General features: G+C 38.2%; 1 protein-coding gene across 8 annotated transcripts in view; it reads right to left on the reverse strand.

The window, feature by feature from the left end:
• tmcc2 (transmembrane and coiled-coil domain family 2) overlaps positions 1–16,429 on the reverse strand; it is a 127,867-nt gene that overhangs the window by 9,087 nt on the left and 102,351 nt on the right. For 5 of the 8 annotated variants that reach the window (XM_069941994.1, XM_069941991.1, XM_069941995.1 and 2 more), the window contains 2 exons: positions 13,515–13,650; positions 1,760–10,119 (listed from right to left, as the gene is read on the reverse strand). In XM_069941994.1, coding sequence (XP_069798095.1) covers positions 9,808–10,119; positions 13,515–13,650 — 448 coding nt within the window. In that variant the 3' untranslated portion in view covers positions 1,760–9,807. Of the gene's footprint in view, positions 1–1,759; positions 10,120–13,514; positions 13,651–16,429 lie in introns of those variants that run through there. The other 3 variants (XR_011358504.1, XM_069941993.1, XM_069941992.1) reach the window with 3 other exon arrangements.

Raw genomic sequence — 16,429 nt, forward strand, 5'->3', positions numbered from 1 at the left:
TATGGAAGTACCAATGATCAGGAAAAGAAAAAAAACTTGAGGATTTTTAATTCAGCCTGTGACATGATAGGTACGTCTTCACTCTATCGAGGACATCTGCATGATGCGGTGTCTTAAGACCCCTACCACCCAACCACACCCTCTTCACTCTGCTACCATCAGATAAAAAGGTGCAGGAGCTGAAGATGAGCACCTCAGCAGCACCTGGGCAGCTTCTTCCCCTCTGCCAATAGGTTCCCGATTGTGCTATGAACCATAAACAACTTGTCTTTTTCTTTCTGTTCCAATGTTTTTATTTTGAAAGATGGTTTTATCTGAATGTTTGCACTTTGATGCTTCTAAAAAAAAAACACCAAATTTTGTGACATGTTTATGTCAATAAATTCTGATCCTGAATTTTGAAACTGGAAATGATAATCTGTTGAATGTAGTAAGTAGTTGGGTGAAAGTTGTGGACCAGGGAAAGTTCATCCTTGCTTTGTCCAAAAGAAAGAGCAGGTGACAAAGTTAAGAGACATCAATGATGAGGGAGTGCCATGATACAGGTGAGGAAAACACTAATCTCCATTTTCCTAGATGTGGCAGACACCTCAAAGGGACCAGAGACTAAAGCAAATCCACATTTACAAAATTCCCCAAATCTACCAGCAGAGTAAATGAGCCAATATAAGGAAACATCATCTGCATGCCCAGTACTGAACTCCTGAAACTCCACTCAGAGTTCTACCACAGCAAGAAATACCAGGTCAAAAAGCTTAATAAATGTTTTCGATGACTCTGTTAGAAGTAACATTCTCATTGGATGTTAAATTACAAAAGTGGTGGAGAAACTCAGCAGGTCCTACAGTGTCCATAGGAGGCTAAGGTCTGGCCTGAATTAAGCTGCAGAAAAAAAACCATCCAGCATTTTGCTTGAGCCACGCAAAAATAGAGAAATATGCACAGCACTCTCCAAGCTACCCGCCCGCCCAAACATTTCCTCCTCCACTGGTAGTGGAGTGTCCATATTCCACACAAGTCTCACCAGCTTGAAATGCAGAGGAAGAAAGTCATCCTCAACTTGGAGGTGCTGTTTCGATTTAAAAGTAGACATAACAGTACGGGAACAGGGCCGCCCAATTGAACTACATCCCCAGTACATTTTTTTTTGGATGGTGGGAGGAAACCCATGCAGACACGAGAACGTACAAACTCCTTACAGACAGTGCCGGATTAGAATCTGGGTTTCTGGCACTGTAACCACATGGCGTTAACTGGGCCACCCGAAGAGGGGACAAAACCTCTATCGTTCTCACACCTGAGAGTCCTTAAATCCAACCTCTGAACTGTTTTTGTTTGATTAGCTGGACCAACAACAATGCAAATGGATTCATGCCAAATTTCACTTATCCCTAAAGGGATTTGGGGCAATGAACTATGGAGAAGCACAAATCAATATTGTTGTTCTGTTGGAATATGAACATTTTTGTGACATGTTTGGAATTGGAGTCTGGTTTAACAATCCCATTCAAGTCCCACCAGCAAAACCAATCAACAACACTGGGAATGATGAATACACATTCGGGCTGAAATGGAAATCTTCCATTCAGTGACTTTTTTGAAGAAGATCATCACCAGATTTGGAGCATCTGAATGCATCCCAGAATTTCTCAGAGTCCTGAATTTTTTGGTTAGGTGGTCAGGATCGATGGAAGTTGAACTGTATTCATGCAAGTTGAATCATGTGTTAGCCCGAGAACAAAAAACATAACTTTCTGAATAAATTTATTGAAAAATTGTTTCTCTTCTGATATTTTATTTAGTTATTTCAGTTGTATGGAGAAGTGTACAGTTATTTTGAACATTTATTCTTTCAAAAAGTAAACTGAATGACAGAATATTCCAATATATATTGTGTATAGTTGAAAACTACTGTCAAAACTCTTTGCTGCAAACATTTGTATTACGAGGAATACTGAATGGTAAAACACCTCAGGGGCTCAGTAACCAAAAGGTACCAATTAATTATTTATCCTTATCAATTTTACCATTGTATAAATTATTTGTCCAGTAATGTCTCTCCATTAGCTTTCTCCTGCCAACCAAAAAAAAAATCAATTCTTTTTCCTCAATATCTCAAATGTACAGACATCAAATACCATAGCAATGGCATATGCTTTGAGTAGGAAAAAAAATTAACCCAATGTATATTGGGCCACTGGAGGATCAAAGAAATCAGCTTGGCAATTTAAACTTTGATTGAAATTCATACATGAACAAAGCCTGTTAGAAGTGCCAGAGGTTCTCCCCCCCCCCCCACCCCTCTGATCACCTCAATATTATTGTCAGAACAAAGTCCCTTTGTAATGGATCCAGAGTTTTGAGAATCCTCTGATCTTTCTCTCTGTCCCTCCCAGTGACTACTCCAAGCATGCTTCAGGTAACACTACACAAGCATACTGCCACCTGATGTAGTAAAACAGGAAAGTCTGCAGATGCTGTGATTGGAGTGCAATAAGCACAAGTGCTGGAGAAACTCAGCAGGTCGCGCTGCATCTATATAGTAAGTAATGAATAACCAACGCTTAGGGCCGGAGCTCTTTGACAAAGTGTGAGCTAAAAGCAGACAGGTGCCTGTATAAAAAGTTTGGGGAGGAGAGGGCAGGGAGAGGAGTGCAGTCACCCCTGGCTACTCGACACATCATTCAACCAACATCAATGGTGAGAGGATTGGGAAATTAAATTTCTTGAGCTTTGGACGACCAATGTATCCCAACAGCAGCCCCAGGTAACGTTCAATTCTTAAACCAATTCCCAGAATCAAATAATCTACGTGGTGTTCCCAGTGCTCTCGAAGAAGGGGGTGGGAAACTCTGAAATCCTGACGTACAGGGATGTTAAATTCTGATGAATATTGCTCAATGGTTATTTACTCTGAAGCCATCTGTGGTAAACAAATAACAAATTCAAGCAATTAATGGTTAATTTCATGACATATCTGAAATAAATCATGTACAAAGTCATCTGGATACAAAATGAATTTCGGGGTGGCGTAAAAAATTATAAGATGTCTTACAATAGGATGCACAGTACATATTCTTCACAACACAAAGAAATCTTCAAAAACTGAACACATCTTCCATCTACCAAAAAAAATAACTTTCAGTTGTTGGGCTTGTGGAAAAAATCACGAGTAATGGTCGTTGAGCAAGAAATAAATAAATAAATAGATTGATTGATAAATTAATAAGTAGAGATTGCATGAAGTAGTAAATAAAAGGAAATATTTTAAACAAGTACAATTTTGAAATGTTTTTGGAACTAATCCAACAGTTGAATAATATCAACAGGAACACCCCGTCTAGAAATGCCTCCAACAGCAAAAATTTTACGAACTTATTCCCCCACGATCTGGTGAAGTGACCAAGTATGAAGCAGATGGGCTGCAAAGGCATTAAAGTCAGCAAACACATTTTAGAGAGATGTGTGTCAGCAAAAAGAGCAACTAAATAATTCAATCAATACTCTCGCTTAACTTCAGGTTACCTCATTAAATAACTAATTAGATACATTACGGACACAAGTATTGCAGTAATTACATTCATTCGAACAACTGAAGGATTTCTGACTTGCATATAGTTAGCATTTGTAACACGACCCTCAGGTTTCTATATTCTTTGCAATGGACCTTGCCCTCCAATCGATACAACTATCTTGAGGAAACTCAGCGCAAGTTTCGCACATTCACTGTTGAGGAAAAGAATTAGAACTACAGGCAATATCTTGGTCGTAAAAACTCAATGCTGGAGAAACTCAGTGTCCTTTAAATAGCAAAGGTAAAAATACATTTCCGACATTTATAAAACTTGGCGCAGTAATTCAGGAACCTTGATGTAGGGCTCAAACCCAAAACATCAGTTTCTACCTTTAAAGGACACAGTTTCTCCAGCATTGAGTTTTTCTTCAGTCACTGTGTATAAATTTGCGTGTTTTACTTCTGGCAAATATTTGTACATCATTGAAGCAAGCTGCTTTGTACTTGGATCATATTGCACATATATTTTTTGTGTGTCCACTAGTTTTCAACCTTTTGTATCTTTGAACCCTGAAAATTCAAAATTAGGAAGGTATTTCTAGTTTTGTTGCATAGCACAGAAATTAAAGATGACCAAGTGTTGTAAGTCTGTTCAGTAAGGGTACTTCTACAAGCAGTCGTTCCCATATTGATGCAAGAGTAGCGAAAAGACAACCGAATTTTAATGATATGGAGTCTGCTCTCAAGCTCGCACCTTGCCTCATTTTTTGGGAACTTAAACATAAATAGGAAGTACAGTGGTTAGAGAGGAGTACTTTTTGTTAAGGTTTTTCTTACATCAAATTTTGTTAACTGAAGAGAAGTTACAATAAGGTAGGTGATGCACTCTTAAAGATTCTCTCTGATAGGAAGTGCCCATATTTAAAATAATAGGGAAAAGTGGTATTAGTTCAACCACAAAATCTCAGCCCCAGTTATAGTAGAAGAGGGAAAAACACGACCATGAAATAAAACAAACCACACCTCCCAAAAATCATTTTTAACCATAAAAAGTACTCCAGATTCTCACCACAATTCTAAAGACTTTCAATTTGACAGCTGGTCATCTTGTGTGAAAGCGGAGAACCAGTCGTAAGGCATAAAAGGTGATATTAAAGCATATGTAAACACGATTCATTAAGATGTAAAAATAAATAAAACATACCATATGCTGGGAGCCATCTTTTTTTATTTAATTGAAAGACTGGCTTTCATACACTCATAAATAACTTTAACTCTAGTAAGTTACCAGAGAGTCCTACTTATGAAACAGACTAGGTACTAGATTGCATTCCATAATTTACCCTCTCTCTCCATATTAAAATAAAATGTTAATAACACAAGTTGTTGCTAATGGGAGACATGCTCTTCTTCCATTGTTAGTGACACTGTTTAATGTAATAACATAATATTCAGGGAATCCATGGCATAACAGACCCTTGAAAATGGAGTTTCACAGATCTGCTACTAGATTAAGACACCTGTTTCAGTGAAATGCATCAGGTCCTGTGCAATCTTTCACCATGTTCTTCATCGCTAAGTCCAGTGCAACAGTAATACAGTACAGCACTCAGAGGTTATTCTCCCAAAACAGAACTGCTTACCTCCTGAATTAGTGCGCCAAGGTGAAAGTGTCTTTTTGACAGCCTTGCTACAAAGGTCTATTCTGCCTACATAAAGTGATTGATGGTGGAAGTACTGCAAGATCCCCAAGGAAAGCTCCATTTAGGAATAGCAGTAAATCTTCAAAGTACAATTCTCTTAAAGCTTAAAAGGAGAATAATCGATTAATTGCTTAAAAGCTGACACACAAGAGGAATTAATTCCATTATCAAACAGCAATTTTAAAAATCATGTTTGTGGGAATTATTTACAAACTCACACTGGTGATAGCAGAAACTTCCCCCAATATGGGATAATTTCAACAATAAAAACTTTGGTTTCTAAATGTTCTATCCCACAAACTTTTATATTATACGATGAGCAATGTATGAAAATTGATTGGCTGTGTCAAAATTGCAAAAACAGAAGTTGTGAAATAAAGCCCACTAAAAAGTTTTGATTTACAGTTACAGCAGGAGGCTTTTGTTCATTTACTTTCTGTGTAGCTCTCATATAAAATTTCATGCCCTTAATAAGCGCATACTATTGGTGGTGAACATTTGTTCTTACTTGAGTTGCATTTCTTCTTTTGTGCAAGATTAGAATATGTGCATACTGAAAATTGCAGACATTTTGCTGGCTCAGTGTTAGTCAGTTTCAGCTGACTAAATCCAACACTCAACCACAAACTAACTTAAATGGAAACAGAAAATAGTGGAAATGCATGGCAGATCGAGCAGTACCGAGAAAACAGTCAAGACTTCAGAATATAGATTTTCAAAATTGCTTTACCATTAAGAATATAGATCTTCTAAGGAATAAATAGTACATGCCAATCCTGTTATAAAAAAGGGCTTGTTACACAAATATACATTTACAAATTTAAAACCTTATCATGAATGAAATAATAAAACACAGACCTATTCTATTATTCCAAACATGATTCCTCATCGGGTTTACCTGTGAATGTATATTTGCTCCCTTCCACTTTTCTGAAGCCATGAGAATGCTTTTCTGCACTTTATTTGTCATAGTTGAAGGTTTTATACCAGAGAAGCTAACCTGTCAGTTCACTTCAGGGATGGCCTTGACTAATTTCTTTGTTTCGTATTTCCATTAAGCCCATCAATTTTGGTTTTGAACCAGATAACTAGGTCCTTGCTTTCAGCGTAATAATAAGGAATGTAACTTGATGGGTGACAGAATGAGCTTTTGGCACCAGTAAGCGGGGAGGCGAGAAATTTGCTACAGTTACAAATAAAATCAAATGCCCTTTGGGACCTGTAATCATCGGCATTAAAGGAGGATGTGGGACAGTCAATGGATTTTCTCATGTAACGTTTTTGTAACTCTCTCAGTTCCAGAAATCTTTTTACTTTCAACATTATTCTGAATGTATTTGACTGATTAACATCCCATGACATTATACTTAGAGCAGTGCTATAATGATAACAAACTGATCAAGCTACGCAAACAGAATTCAATCCCTTATTTAACATTTGTGCCTCAATCTCCATTTTAAATCCCCATGTTCATTATTAATGGCAACAACCCGGAATCTTGTCACGTTATGATTCAACCTTCTTGCTGGTGGAAGGTTCTGCAACACCGTTGTTAGATGGGCAAAATCATCCAGACGTTTACAACATCAGCTCTTTATAAACGTACATCCATGAATTAAAAATGGAAAAATAAACATTATATATTAAATTTGTGTCAAATTGGAAATGTCATGTCCCGACATCATCTCAATTTTTAATAGTTAAAAAAAATCTTGTTACACTAGAGATTAGAAATTGACCTTCACACAATGCAAGCCTTTTCCTCATGCTGTTCCTATACAGGAAAGCACATCCCTTCCTAAATGGTGTGAATTTTAATTTAATTAACAGCATATTACCTTCTATTATCACCCTTCCTGTTATACACACCAGAGTATATTACAGATGGATTAGACTCTGTTGACATCACACATTAAAAAAATGCAATTATTGGGTTTACGCAGCACAAGTATTATCACATTTTATTTTATTAAGAACCTTTCTTCTCTTCCACTTTCTTTTCTTTCCACCAACGTCAACTCCTTGCGTCAATATAGTTTCTCTCTCTACCTCGTTTAAGCTATCATTTTGGTGTATCAGCCCCAAAGCCTTGGCAGAAATGTTATTAAACATAGATGAGGTCATGGTTTAGCCCAGTGAACCACTACATGCGAATGCAGGCGGAAGTTCCTCAATAAGTAGACAGAAAATGGGCTGATTTTCCCTTCCTCAATTGAAGCCGAATTGTGCCATCCTGCTGGTGCACTGCAACTCAAGAAATAAACCTGGGACTTCCTTGTTTATTTGATGAGGGGGCTGTATTGTGCAATCTATTTATACACTAAGCCATCACAATAGCTACAATCACAGCCCAGGCACAGTCCAGAAAGTTAGGACGAATCACCTTCCTACTTGTTTTTCAGGGCATTGAGCCCATACACATAGGCTCCAGAAATGACAAAACTCGCTTGATTTTACATATCTTATCAAATCAGTACTCAGCCCAACACTACCTTTTGTGAAATATTTCACAAGAATGAAGGAACCTCAACAGGCAATTTGCAAACGGAATCACAAAATGCAATCTGACAATGGGCAGATAATTAGCATGACTAACCTTAGATTATGCCAGCTAGGATATCAGAATAAGGCTCCTATTCTTCACTGAATGAGCAATGCAAAATTGCTCATCCTACCAAGGAGAGCTGACAGGCCTCAATGAATAGTACCACACTGCCTTAATACTGTACACCGACTCAAGTGACAGTACTACCACTTGAGCCACAGTTCATGGTAAACTCCTAAGGGCAGGGGGTATGAGCTAGTTTTGATTAAAAGCAAAGGTAAATTTTCAAATGCAGTCTTTGGAAAAAATTTAACAGCATTTCAGCGACTATATTTATTTAACTTTCCATGTAAATCTCAATTATGTTATGGACAATCGTATCATTGCTGTTTTCCTCTTGTTCCATCCCAACAATGCCTCCAGTACAATCTTCAGCAATCTATTCATTAGAATTACAATAAACATCAGGCTCCAATAAAACCACAGATCTCCAAGATAGTCAACTCAAGATGTGAAAAGTGGCAATAAAATAAATGCAACTTCCACATCACTGCATGTGACAATAGTGGGAGAAGCACTTTTTTCATTCAAACACATGGTGTGATTTGGAATTGTTTTATTTATGGTGAACAGTCATACGATTGATTGCTCTGCGGGCCATTTTATGCCTTGCACGTAATGAGTTCGTTTGCTGTGTTGGCTACTGCACAATCCTTCTCCTGTGTTCCTCATTTCATGTTTGTTGATGTAAAATAACATTGAGGCATTTACTCTCCATTTTAGTTCACAATAGTCTGGATAATAACGAGCTGAACTTTTCAAGCGCCACTTACACCTACAAACCTATCATACCCTGCAACAATTTGACATGACAGCAGTTAGGAAAAAAATTACTTGGTTCTATTTTAACAACCCTAATAAGTTGCTTCTTGTTCTTAATTATTGGATTCAACCTGGCTAAAGCGGGCAAGTCCAGTGCCTAATTATCAGGTCAAATATTTGCAAAAGGTATTAAGGAGAGGAATAAACTATCATACTGAGATGCATTTAATAAAATGTAAATAATTTAATTAGCATTTATGATAATGGTCTCAGTTCCTAATGACACCCTCAAATGAGATTTTAAGACAGGTTAGAAATATACCTATTTTCTATTGAACTGACAGATCGTTTGATTTCCTACCCCCACACTAGCCACAATATTCCGTAAGATTTGATAACACATTCTTTTGCCATTTCATTTCTGCAGTTGCTAGCCAGCATGCGATTAAAAGTCTCCCGCTTCCTGATCCAACTGACAGCAGCAAATGAGTAGATTGACAAGAAGACAAGACTCAAAGTTAAAACTAAAAATAATGGTCCAACGCTGTAGTGTCGTCAAGAGGATCTAAAAAAAATTCCTCCAATATTCTAATAATTTTTCATTGCAAACATTCCCAAATGAAACCAACAAAATTTTCTTCACTATGTGCTGAAGCTGTCCAACAAAATCTCTGAAGCCCTCTGCTGAGTGCCTTCAAAATAAACTTGTACTAGTTTTGTGGATTGCTTCATGTAAACTGAATCGTGCAGAGACTGAAAGTTTAAGGGAGTTTGCAAACCATTTTTGCTGTCTAATTGAATGTATATTAGTTATAATAAATAGGTAAGCACTCACGCAAACAACATTTTCTTTCTTTGCTCCCCTCTCAAAAAAAATTAAATATTTGTTATAAGTTAACAAGAAAAAAAATACTGAAATGGTAGAGTAAGAGCAGTGGCTTCCTCGAATGACATTCCTTCATTGTTCACTTCTTTGAGCATGCAACCAGTTTCTCAGAGCCTTTTCTGATTAAAATATTTCAGAAAGAGAAACAGTCTGATCAGTCTTCTGACCAGGCTCCGTCCTGACATGAATTTGCGCTGCTGCATTTGCCCACTAATTGATGATATTGTCAATAAGAAGGAATAAAGACAGGGGACGGGTAGAGAAAAAAAAACAAGTTCCTGAAACCCTGTTTTAAAAATAAAACCCGCCCGTCTGCAAGCTACCAAACATGTCGAGATCAACTGGGCAACCAGATCTGTTCTGAGAAGTATACAATGTTTTCCCATTGCTTCCACAGAGAAACAAGGAACAGCACAAGCAGCAGTGTGCTCAGCACCCGGGAGCGTGTCTTCATGAGGGGAGTGATAAAGTTGGCAATGGTAGAGACAAAGACCAGTATGACGGCCATGAGGGCCAAGATGACGTTGATGAATTTGCCCAGCAGCGCGCGTGCATTAGCGTTTTCCACTCCCTCCAACTGCACTACTTGCTGTTGTTGCTGTTGCAGTTCCAACTTGGTAACGCGGGTAAGACACGACTCCAGAGCCTCCTGTTGAGTGCAAACACAAAAGAGAACATGGTGAAGAGAGCCCTCAGAATCTGGGTTTTTGAGTTCAGACATGAACTGACAGTCCCGTTCAAGAAAGGATGGATGCAGTGGAGAAGTGCAAGATCAGATGAGATATATTCTTAGTGCTGCACACAATTCCAGGGTTTCCTCTTTTTGAGAAGCCTTCTGTTCATGTCAATCCACAAGAACAACAAAATTAGAAAAAAAAAACATTATTTGTCACCATCTTTCAGGAAACCTTGAAGATCTCTTAATCACTGAAAATTATCTAGGTGAGACACTGCCTCAAGAGGACAATCTCTTCTCGCTGTCATCTCCATGCAGAAGTCACAGAACCCCGAGGTTCAGCACCTTCGGGTTCAAAAACAGCTATTATCCAACAGCTCTCAAGCTCAAACTTCTCCATGCAACCCCAACGATAAAATACTGCAGGACTACCAAAAGATCTGTTTGTACAACTGAAATGTCACTTTATTTTTCCTGCACTATGAATTTATCTCTCCGTTTATATTTATGGCCTCTTTTTCTGTCTTGGCATATTGTGATAATTTAATGTTTACTATTGCAGTTGGTGCATCTTGCTTACCTATTTGACTGCAGCAAGACTAGGAATTCACATCCACATTTAAGGAACTGTTAACCAATACAAATTTAACCATGCAATCTCATTCAAAATGACTTCAGGGGAGAAGGAAAATGGAATTTTAAGAGACAAGAATGCCATTTGTAAAAACCCAAAGAATTAGTAACATTCCGTTAGGCACAGTGGAAGAAAGTAGGAGGGGATAAAAAGCAAAATATGAGCACGGATACTTTTTCAGATTTACACTTTTGCATGCTTCCAATTTCAAATTTAAAAAATACTAAAACATTGATTCTTCATGAAGAGTAATCTGTAACAGAAATTTGGCAAAAGGAACCAAGTAAAAATTCAAACTCGAAAAGGAAGCTGGGATGAAAAAAGATATTTCAGAATAGATCTTTTAAAAAAAGAGAAAATTAATTTTGCAGCTGTTAAACATCTGGGACTGTGTAAAATCTAAAAGATCATCAGTACTTTGAAAGGTTAAAGAGCAATGAGCAACTGGAATTGTGGCGAGCGCGTTGTATGGCCAGTCGACAATGTTAAATAGCCCAGAATGAGTCACAAATGGTTCAGACAGTTCAGGAATGTGTCTACTCAAACACTGTCCCACTTATCAGGAACATGCTTGGCTGAACAATACACTTTGTAGTGGAAGATTATCTTGGATATACCACATGAAAGCCCATTTGAGTAAACACTGTTATGTACATCCTGAGCCTCCCATACACCCACAAGCATTCACACCACAGGCATTCCTCGGCTCCTATTGTTAATAATTTTTGCATCTAACTGCCAAATATATCATAATTCTTGCTCACTGTCCCCTGCCAACACCACATTTCATGTGGACACACAATGCACAAAACAACTCAAAAACAATTCAAGCTACATTCTGCCCCCCTTTTCAAGAATGTACCATGCAATTAATTAGAGGCGCAGTACTTCCATTTTTTTTTTAAAAAAATTGGATGAAAAGCATATTATTCAGGTCCTCATCCAAACAGATCGCTACTGATCACATCTCGGGCCCCACTGTTTCCACACACTGCACCATCTCCATCCATCAAAAGTCAATCAATTTGAAATGTTCAAGTATCCCACAACCTTAACTTGCACTGGGAAAAGCATTTCAAATTTTCACCAAATTTTACATGAAGTGCTTCTTGACAGCTTGGCATTTTGTTTCATGGTTACACCCATTTTTTCCCTCCCAATTTCCCACATCCAGCCACTCAAATCCTTTAATAATAATAGACTCATTTAAAACAACCTTTTTTATATTCTTAGAGGAAGACAAAGTTAGCTTATGCAAATCTAATTTCACTCTTTAAGGTGATGCAGCAATCAACCGTAGACATAGTTTCTGATTTGTGTTGATTTAATTGATTTCATTTGAAGTTGCAATAAGGATCTACAACCAATATGGAAAATACAAGTCTGAATTGCAGCACACAAACAAGATGAGAAACTCTGAGGACACACAATTAGGATCATATTCTGCTGTCACCCTTACAATCGTGAAAGAGTGCGCTCAGATTCAAAGAGATCTTATTTGGGGCAGATTGCAAAAAAACTCACACTTGTCAAACCTACATAACAGGGCGTGCAGGAAGCAGTGGGAGATAAAGAATGATGCACCCAATCAGCAAGGATAAACGCATATATGAAAAGCAAAGCAATAAATATTAAAGGAAAGATTGAGCGTTTGCATTGCATATATGCAGAAATAATGAACAGAAGGAAATGGAGTGGAAACCAAGAAAAATGCACTGCTACATGATTCAAATAAAAGTATAGAGAGAGAGAAAGATAGATACCATGGCAATTGGTCTTAGTGAGGTTTCAAAAGGTCTGTGCAATTTCATTTCTTGTCCAAAGACATGATGTATTGAGAGAGCAGGCCTATTTATAGCATTGCAAAGCAGGTGATTCCTTGGGTGAGAAGGTAGGATTGAGTAGAGTGGACCTCTTGGTTCTGAAGTTTAGAGAAATGAAAGGTCACTGATATCACTGATACAATGTTCCTAGAGGGCACTAAAGGGCCAACTAAAAGTGTTTTCCTTGGGTCTAGGTTGATGGTCCCAACATTTTGCACTGATGCTTTTCTTCACTCCGTGTATTAAACCTCTGGAATTCTCCACAAAGCGCAGTGAATTTCCATCACCAGTATATTTAATGCTGAAGGCAGCAGATTTTGAAATCACAAATGTACAAAAGAATTAATTGGAAAAGCAAGCTGAACAAGAACATCACCAGTCTTGTTGAAGACTGAGCTTATGAGGCTTATTCCTGGACTTGCATGTAATTCTAGATGAAAAGGCAATGAATGAAAATAACACAAAAATATGGTACAACAGGGACATTTGAAAGACTCTTCAACTGAAGGGTCTGTTCCATGTTTTATATTAAAGAATCACATTTTAAGTGTGATTCTTTCACAACTACCAATGAGACTGAAAGTCAAAAATCTACTAATGACTCATGGATTTTGTGAAATATAATTGAATCGATTTAGAAATGATATATTCAAGAGAACCTCTCACTTTTTTCAATCAATCGCCATCCATTGGGATGTAGGAAACAATTGATGAGATAAAGAGTTATGTGCCACTCGATAACCAACTTTTAAAAAAAAATGTTGGATTAATCTCTAGTTATTTGATGAATCAGGGTGAACTCTATTCCTCCCAGGAAGAGCCTCATCTATGAAAAAATTTGTTAAAATCTTTAGGAATAGAAATTGCAGACACGTTCATCAATCAAGCAGTCCATTTTTTCGAGGATGTACCTGAATATCTCTGGCTCTCTCATCTGACTGGTAAGCCACTTTTTCCTCCATACTGGCAAGTTCTTGTTTCAAATTAGACATTTCATTTTGGTGAAGCTCAGTCAAATCATTCAATTGCTCCTCCAGACGTTCATACCTGGACAAAAAGTTCACGATTATTACTCAACCAACCCAAACTTTTACCTGCAAAGCAGCAATGAGCTTTCTTAAATTGGTTAAAATTATAAGGCATCATGGACAATGGGAAGACTATATTATATGACCGTTTCAGATAGTTTAGTTCTTTCATTCATAAAATATGTTCTGGGACAAATTATGAACTCAAACTCTTAGTCGTGCATGAAGTATTTCCAATATGCCATTTATTATTCACTCTGAGAATGAACAACTACACCACAAGGAAGAAATAAATGAGAAACTCTGGACTCATCTTGAAAAAGTGCAAATCCAAAATTATGTCTATAAGCATACAAGATCATTAAGAGGCAAAGATTGAGCCCAGGTACAGTATGGACAACAGTAAAAGTTATAGCATTTTGTGTTTAGGTTATTTAAAGGAAGCATTTTTTTCCCCAAATGTAGCAAATGCCAATTAATTCTCTTGATAATACCCCACATTTATTGAGAATAATATATTTTCAGTGAACTAAAAGGTATACTGTATTAGACCACATTGTTTTCTGCTGCTGAAGTAAATCTTTGGCTCTTGAAACCATAAAGTCTGAACCATTGAGTAAAAACATGAATTAAATAAATAGCAACTTATTCATTTCACCCTGAAGAGCAAATTTCCCGGATAAAAACATGCTGCCCCTTCAGACGGTCGACTTTGTTGAGTCAGACACTATTTTAGTATCAATTTAGTTAAATTAATTTTACTGCTACAGCATCCTAATCTCCTAGTTTGAATTTCACTTGTAAACAAGTAGCATGTTGAACCTGAACCAAACACAGAACATGTGGGACCAGAGAATACAACTCTGTGGGTTCTGCTGCAGAGCAGCATGCAATGGCCTGCAAGGGAAGGGTGCATGTAATGTAGATATTGACAAGCATGGGATTTCATCGCTCTTTTACATAAAAAAAAATACAGATTAAGGTAGCAGGACAGATGACGTTACTGCTGTTGAATAGTTAAGTGAATGAAAAAACATTGATCTATGAATCACAACTCAAAAAACTTCAATTCAAAATTTGAGATGAGATACTGAAATGTCTAAGTTCCAAAAGACAATTAGATTCCTTTGATTAAGTTCTGCTAAACTGGTCAGGCAAAGGGGAGAGTTAAACAAGAAAATGTGCAAATAAAACATAATGCTGAGAAACTCAGCAGGTCAAACAGGGTACTTTATGTAGCAAAGATCAAGATGCAGAACCAACATTTCAGGCTTGAGCCCTTTATCAAGGGATGAACAAATGTAGGCAGGTGCCCAAACATAACGGTGGGGGGGAGGGGCAAGAGCACAGTCCCAAAGGCAGGAGGAAATAGGTGGATAAGAGAGGGAGGGCACAGAAGCAAGCAGGGGGAGAAGGGATGACTAAAAGAACAGAGAGGGAAGGGAGTTAAGAATTGAAAGAAAAAAGTCAAAAGGAAAGGGAAGGAGAACAGAAAGTGGACTAGCAGAAATCGGAGAAGTCAACGTTAATGCCATCTGGTTGGAGAGCGCCCAGGTGGAAAATTAAGTGTTGCTCCTCCAATTTACAGGTGGTCTTGGTGGGTCAGTTGACGAGGCTATGGACAGACATGTCAACAGTGGGGCACAGAATTGAACGGGTTGGCCACTGGGAGATCCCGGTCACTGATGAATGACTGATGGTGCTCAGTGAAGCAATCTCCCTGTCTCTTCCATGTAGAGAAGGTTACAGCGGGAGCACTGGATGCAGTAGATAACCAACGTTGATACACGTTGAAAGAAGTGTTTGGGGTCCAGAATGGTGGTGAGGAAGGATGTATGGACAGATGCTGGGATCGAGTGCAAAACACAAAAGCACTGGAGAAACTGGTCATGCAGTATTAATACAAAGTACAAGGCAATCAATATTTCAGGCCTGAGCCTTTCCCAGCACTCTTGGGTATTGCAGGCAATAGTGACAAATGGGTGTGGCGATGCGAGGCATCCACAAATATAGAGAAGACAGCGTTGGAAGAGACTCTGCCATTAAAATTGGCCAATCGGCATGGTTATTCTTTCAGCTTGTGTCAATGAGGACAACCACTGCAAGGATGAGCAAACTGAACACAACAGCACAGTATGGGGTGGGGGGGGTCATTCATGTTGGTGGAGTGGAAAGGGATGTTAGAGATGAAAGGCTGAACACTGATCTTCAGCTGATTATGTGAACCCCAAAGGTCAGGACATCTTCTCAGCGTTAGAGAGAATCAGTAGTGGAATAAGATTGATACCCAGGGTGTTGCAGCACGTGAACCAAGAACAAAGAGAGGGCAACAGAGGAGGATCTGCAGAAGTAGTACAATAAGCTTGGATCCAATCAAAAAGGTGGCCAAAAGTAACAACATCTGGATTACCATCTGAGCCACATGCAAATTTACACATGCCAAAAGTCAATTTTCTAACTGCACAAATATGTGGAAGAAATAGGTTTCCATTAATTTACCAACAGTCAGAAGAGGAAGCCGACCCAATGAAAAGACTTCATAAGCAGCAGGCCTGGGACCAGTGGCCAAGCAAATGACTAGTGCTACAGATAAGACTTTCTCACAAACTATCATCAGGAAGTTTGCAGAGAAGTGAAATGCTGAGATTCTTGGGATGAGTTAGGGAAAGGGACAAGAAAAAGGATAAACTGAGAATATCAGGAAGATCCAGAGCCTTCCAATACAAGAAAGCACTACAACTTTGACTGAGAGCAGGGAAAAATGGTTCTCAAACCATCAAAAGTTTGGGATGAATTAG

The sequence above is a fragment of the Narcine bancroftii genome, chromosome 5 (genome assembly GCF_036971445.1).
Source record: "Narcine bancroftii isolate sNarBan1 chromosome 5, sNarBan1.hap1, whole genome shotgun sequence".
Classification (NCBI taxonomy): Eukaryota; Metazoa; Chordata; class Chondrichthyes; order Torpediniformes; family Narcinidae; genus Narcine; species Narcine bancroftii.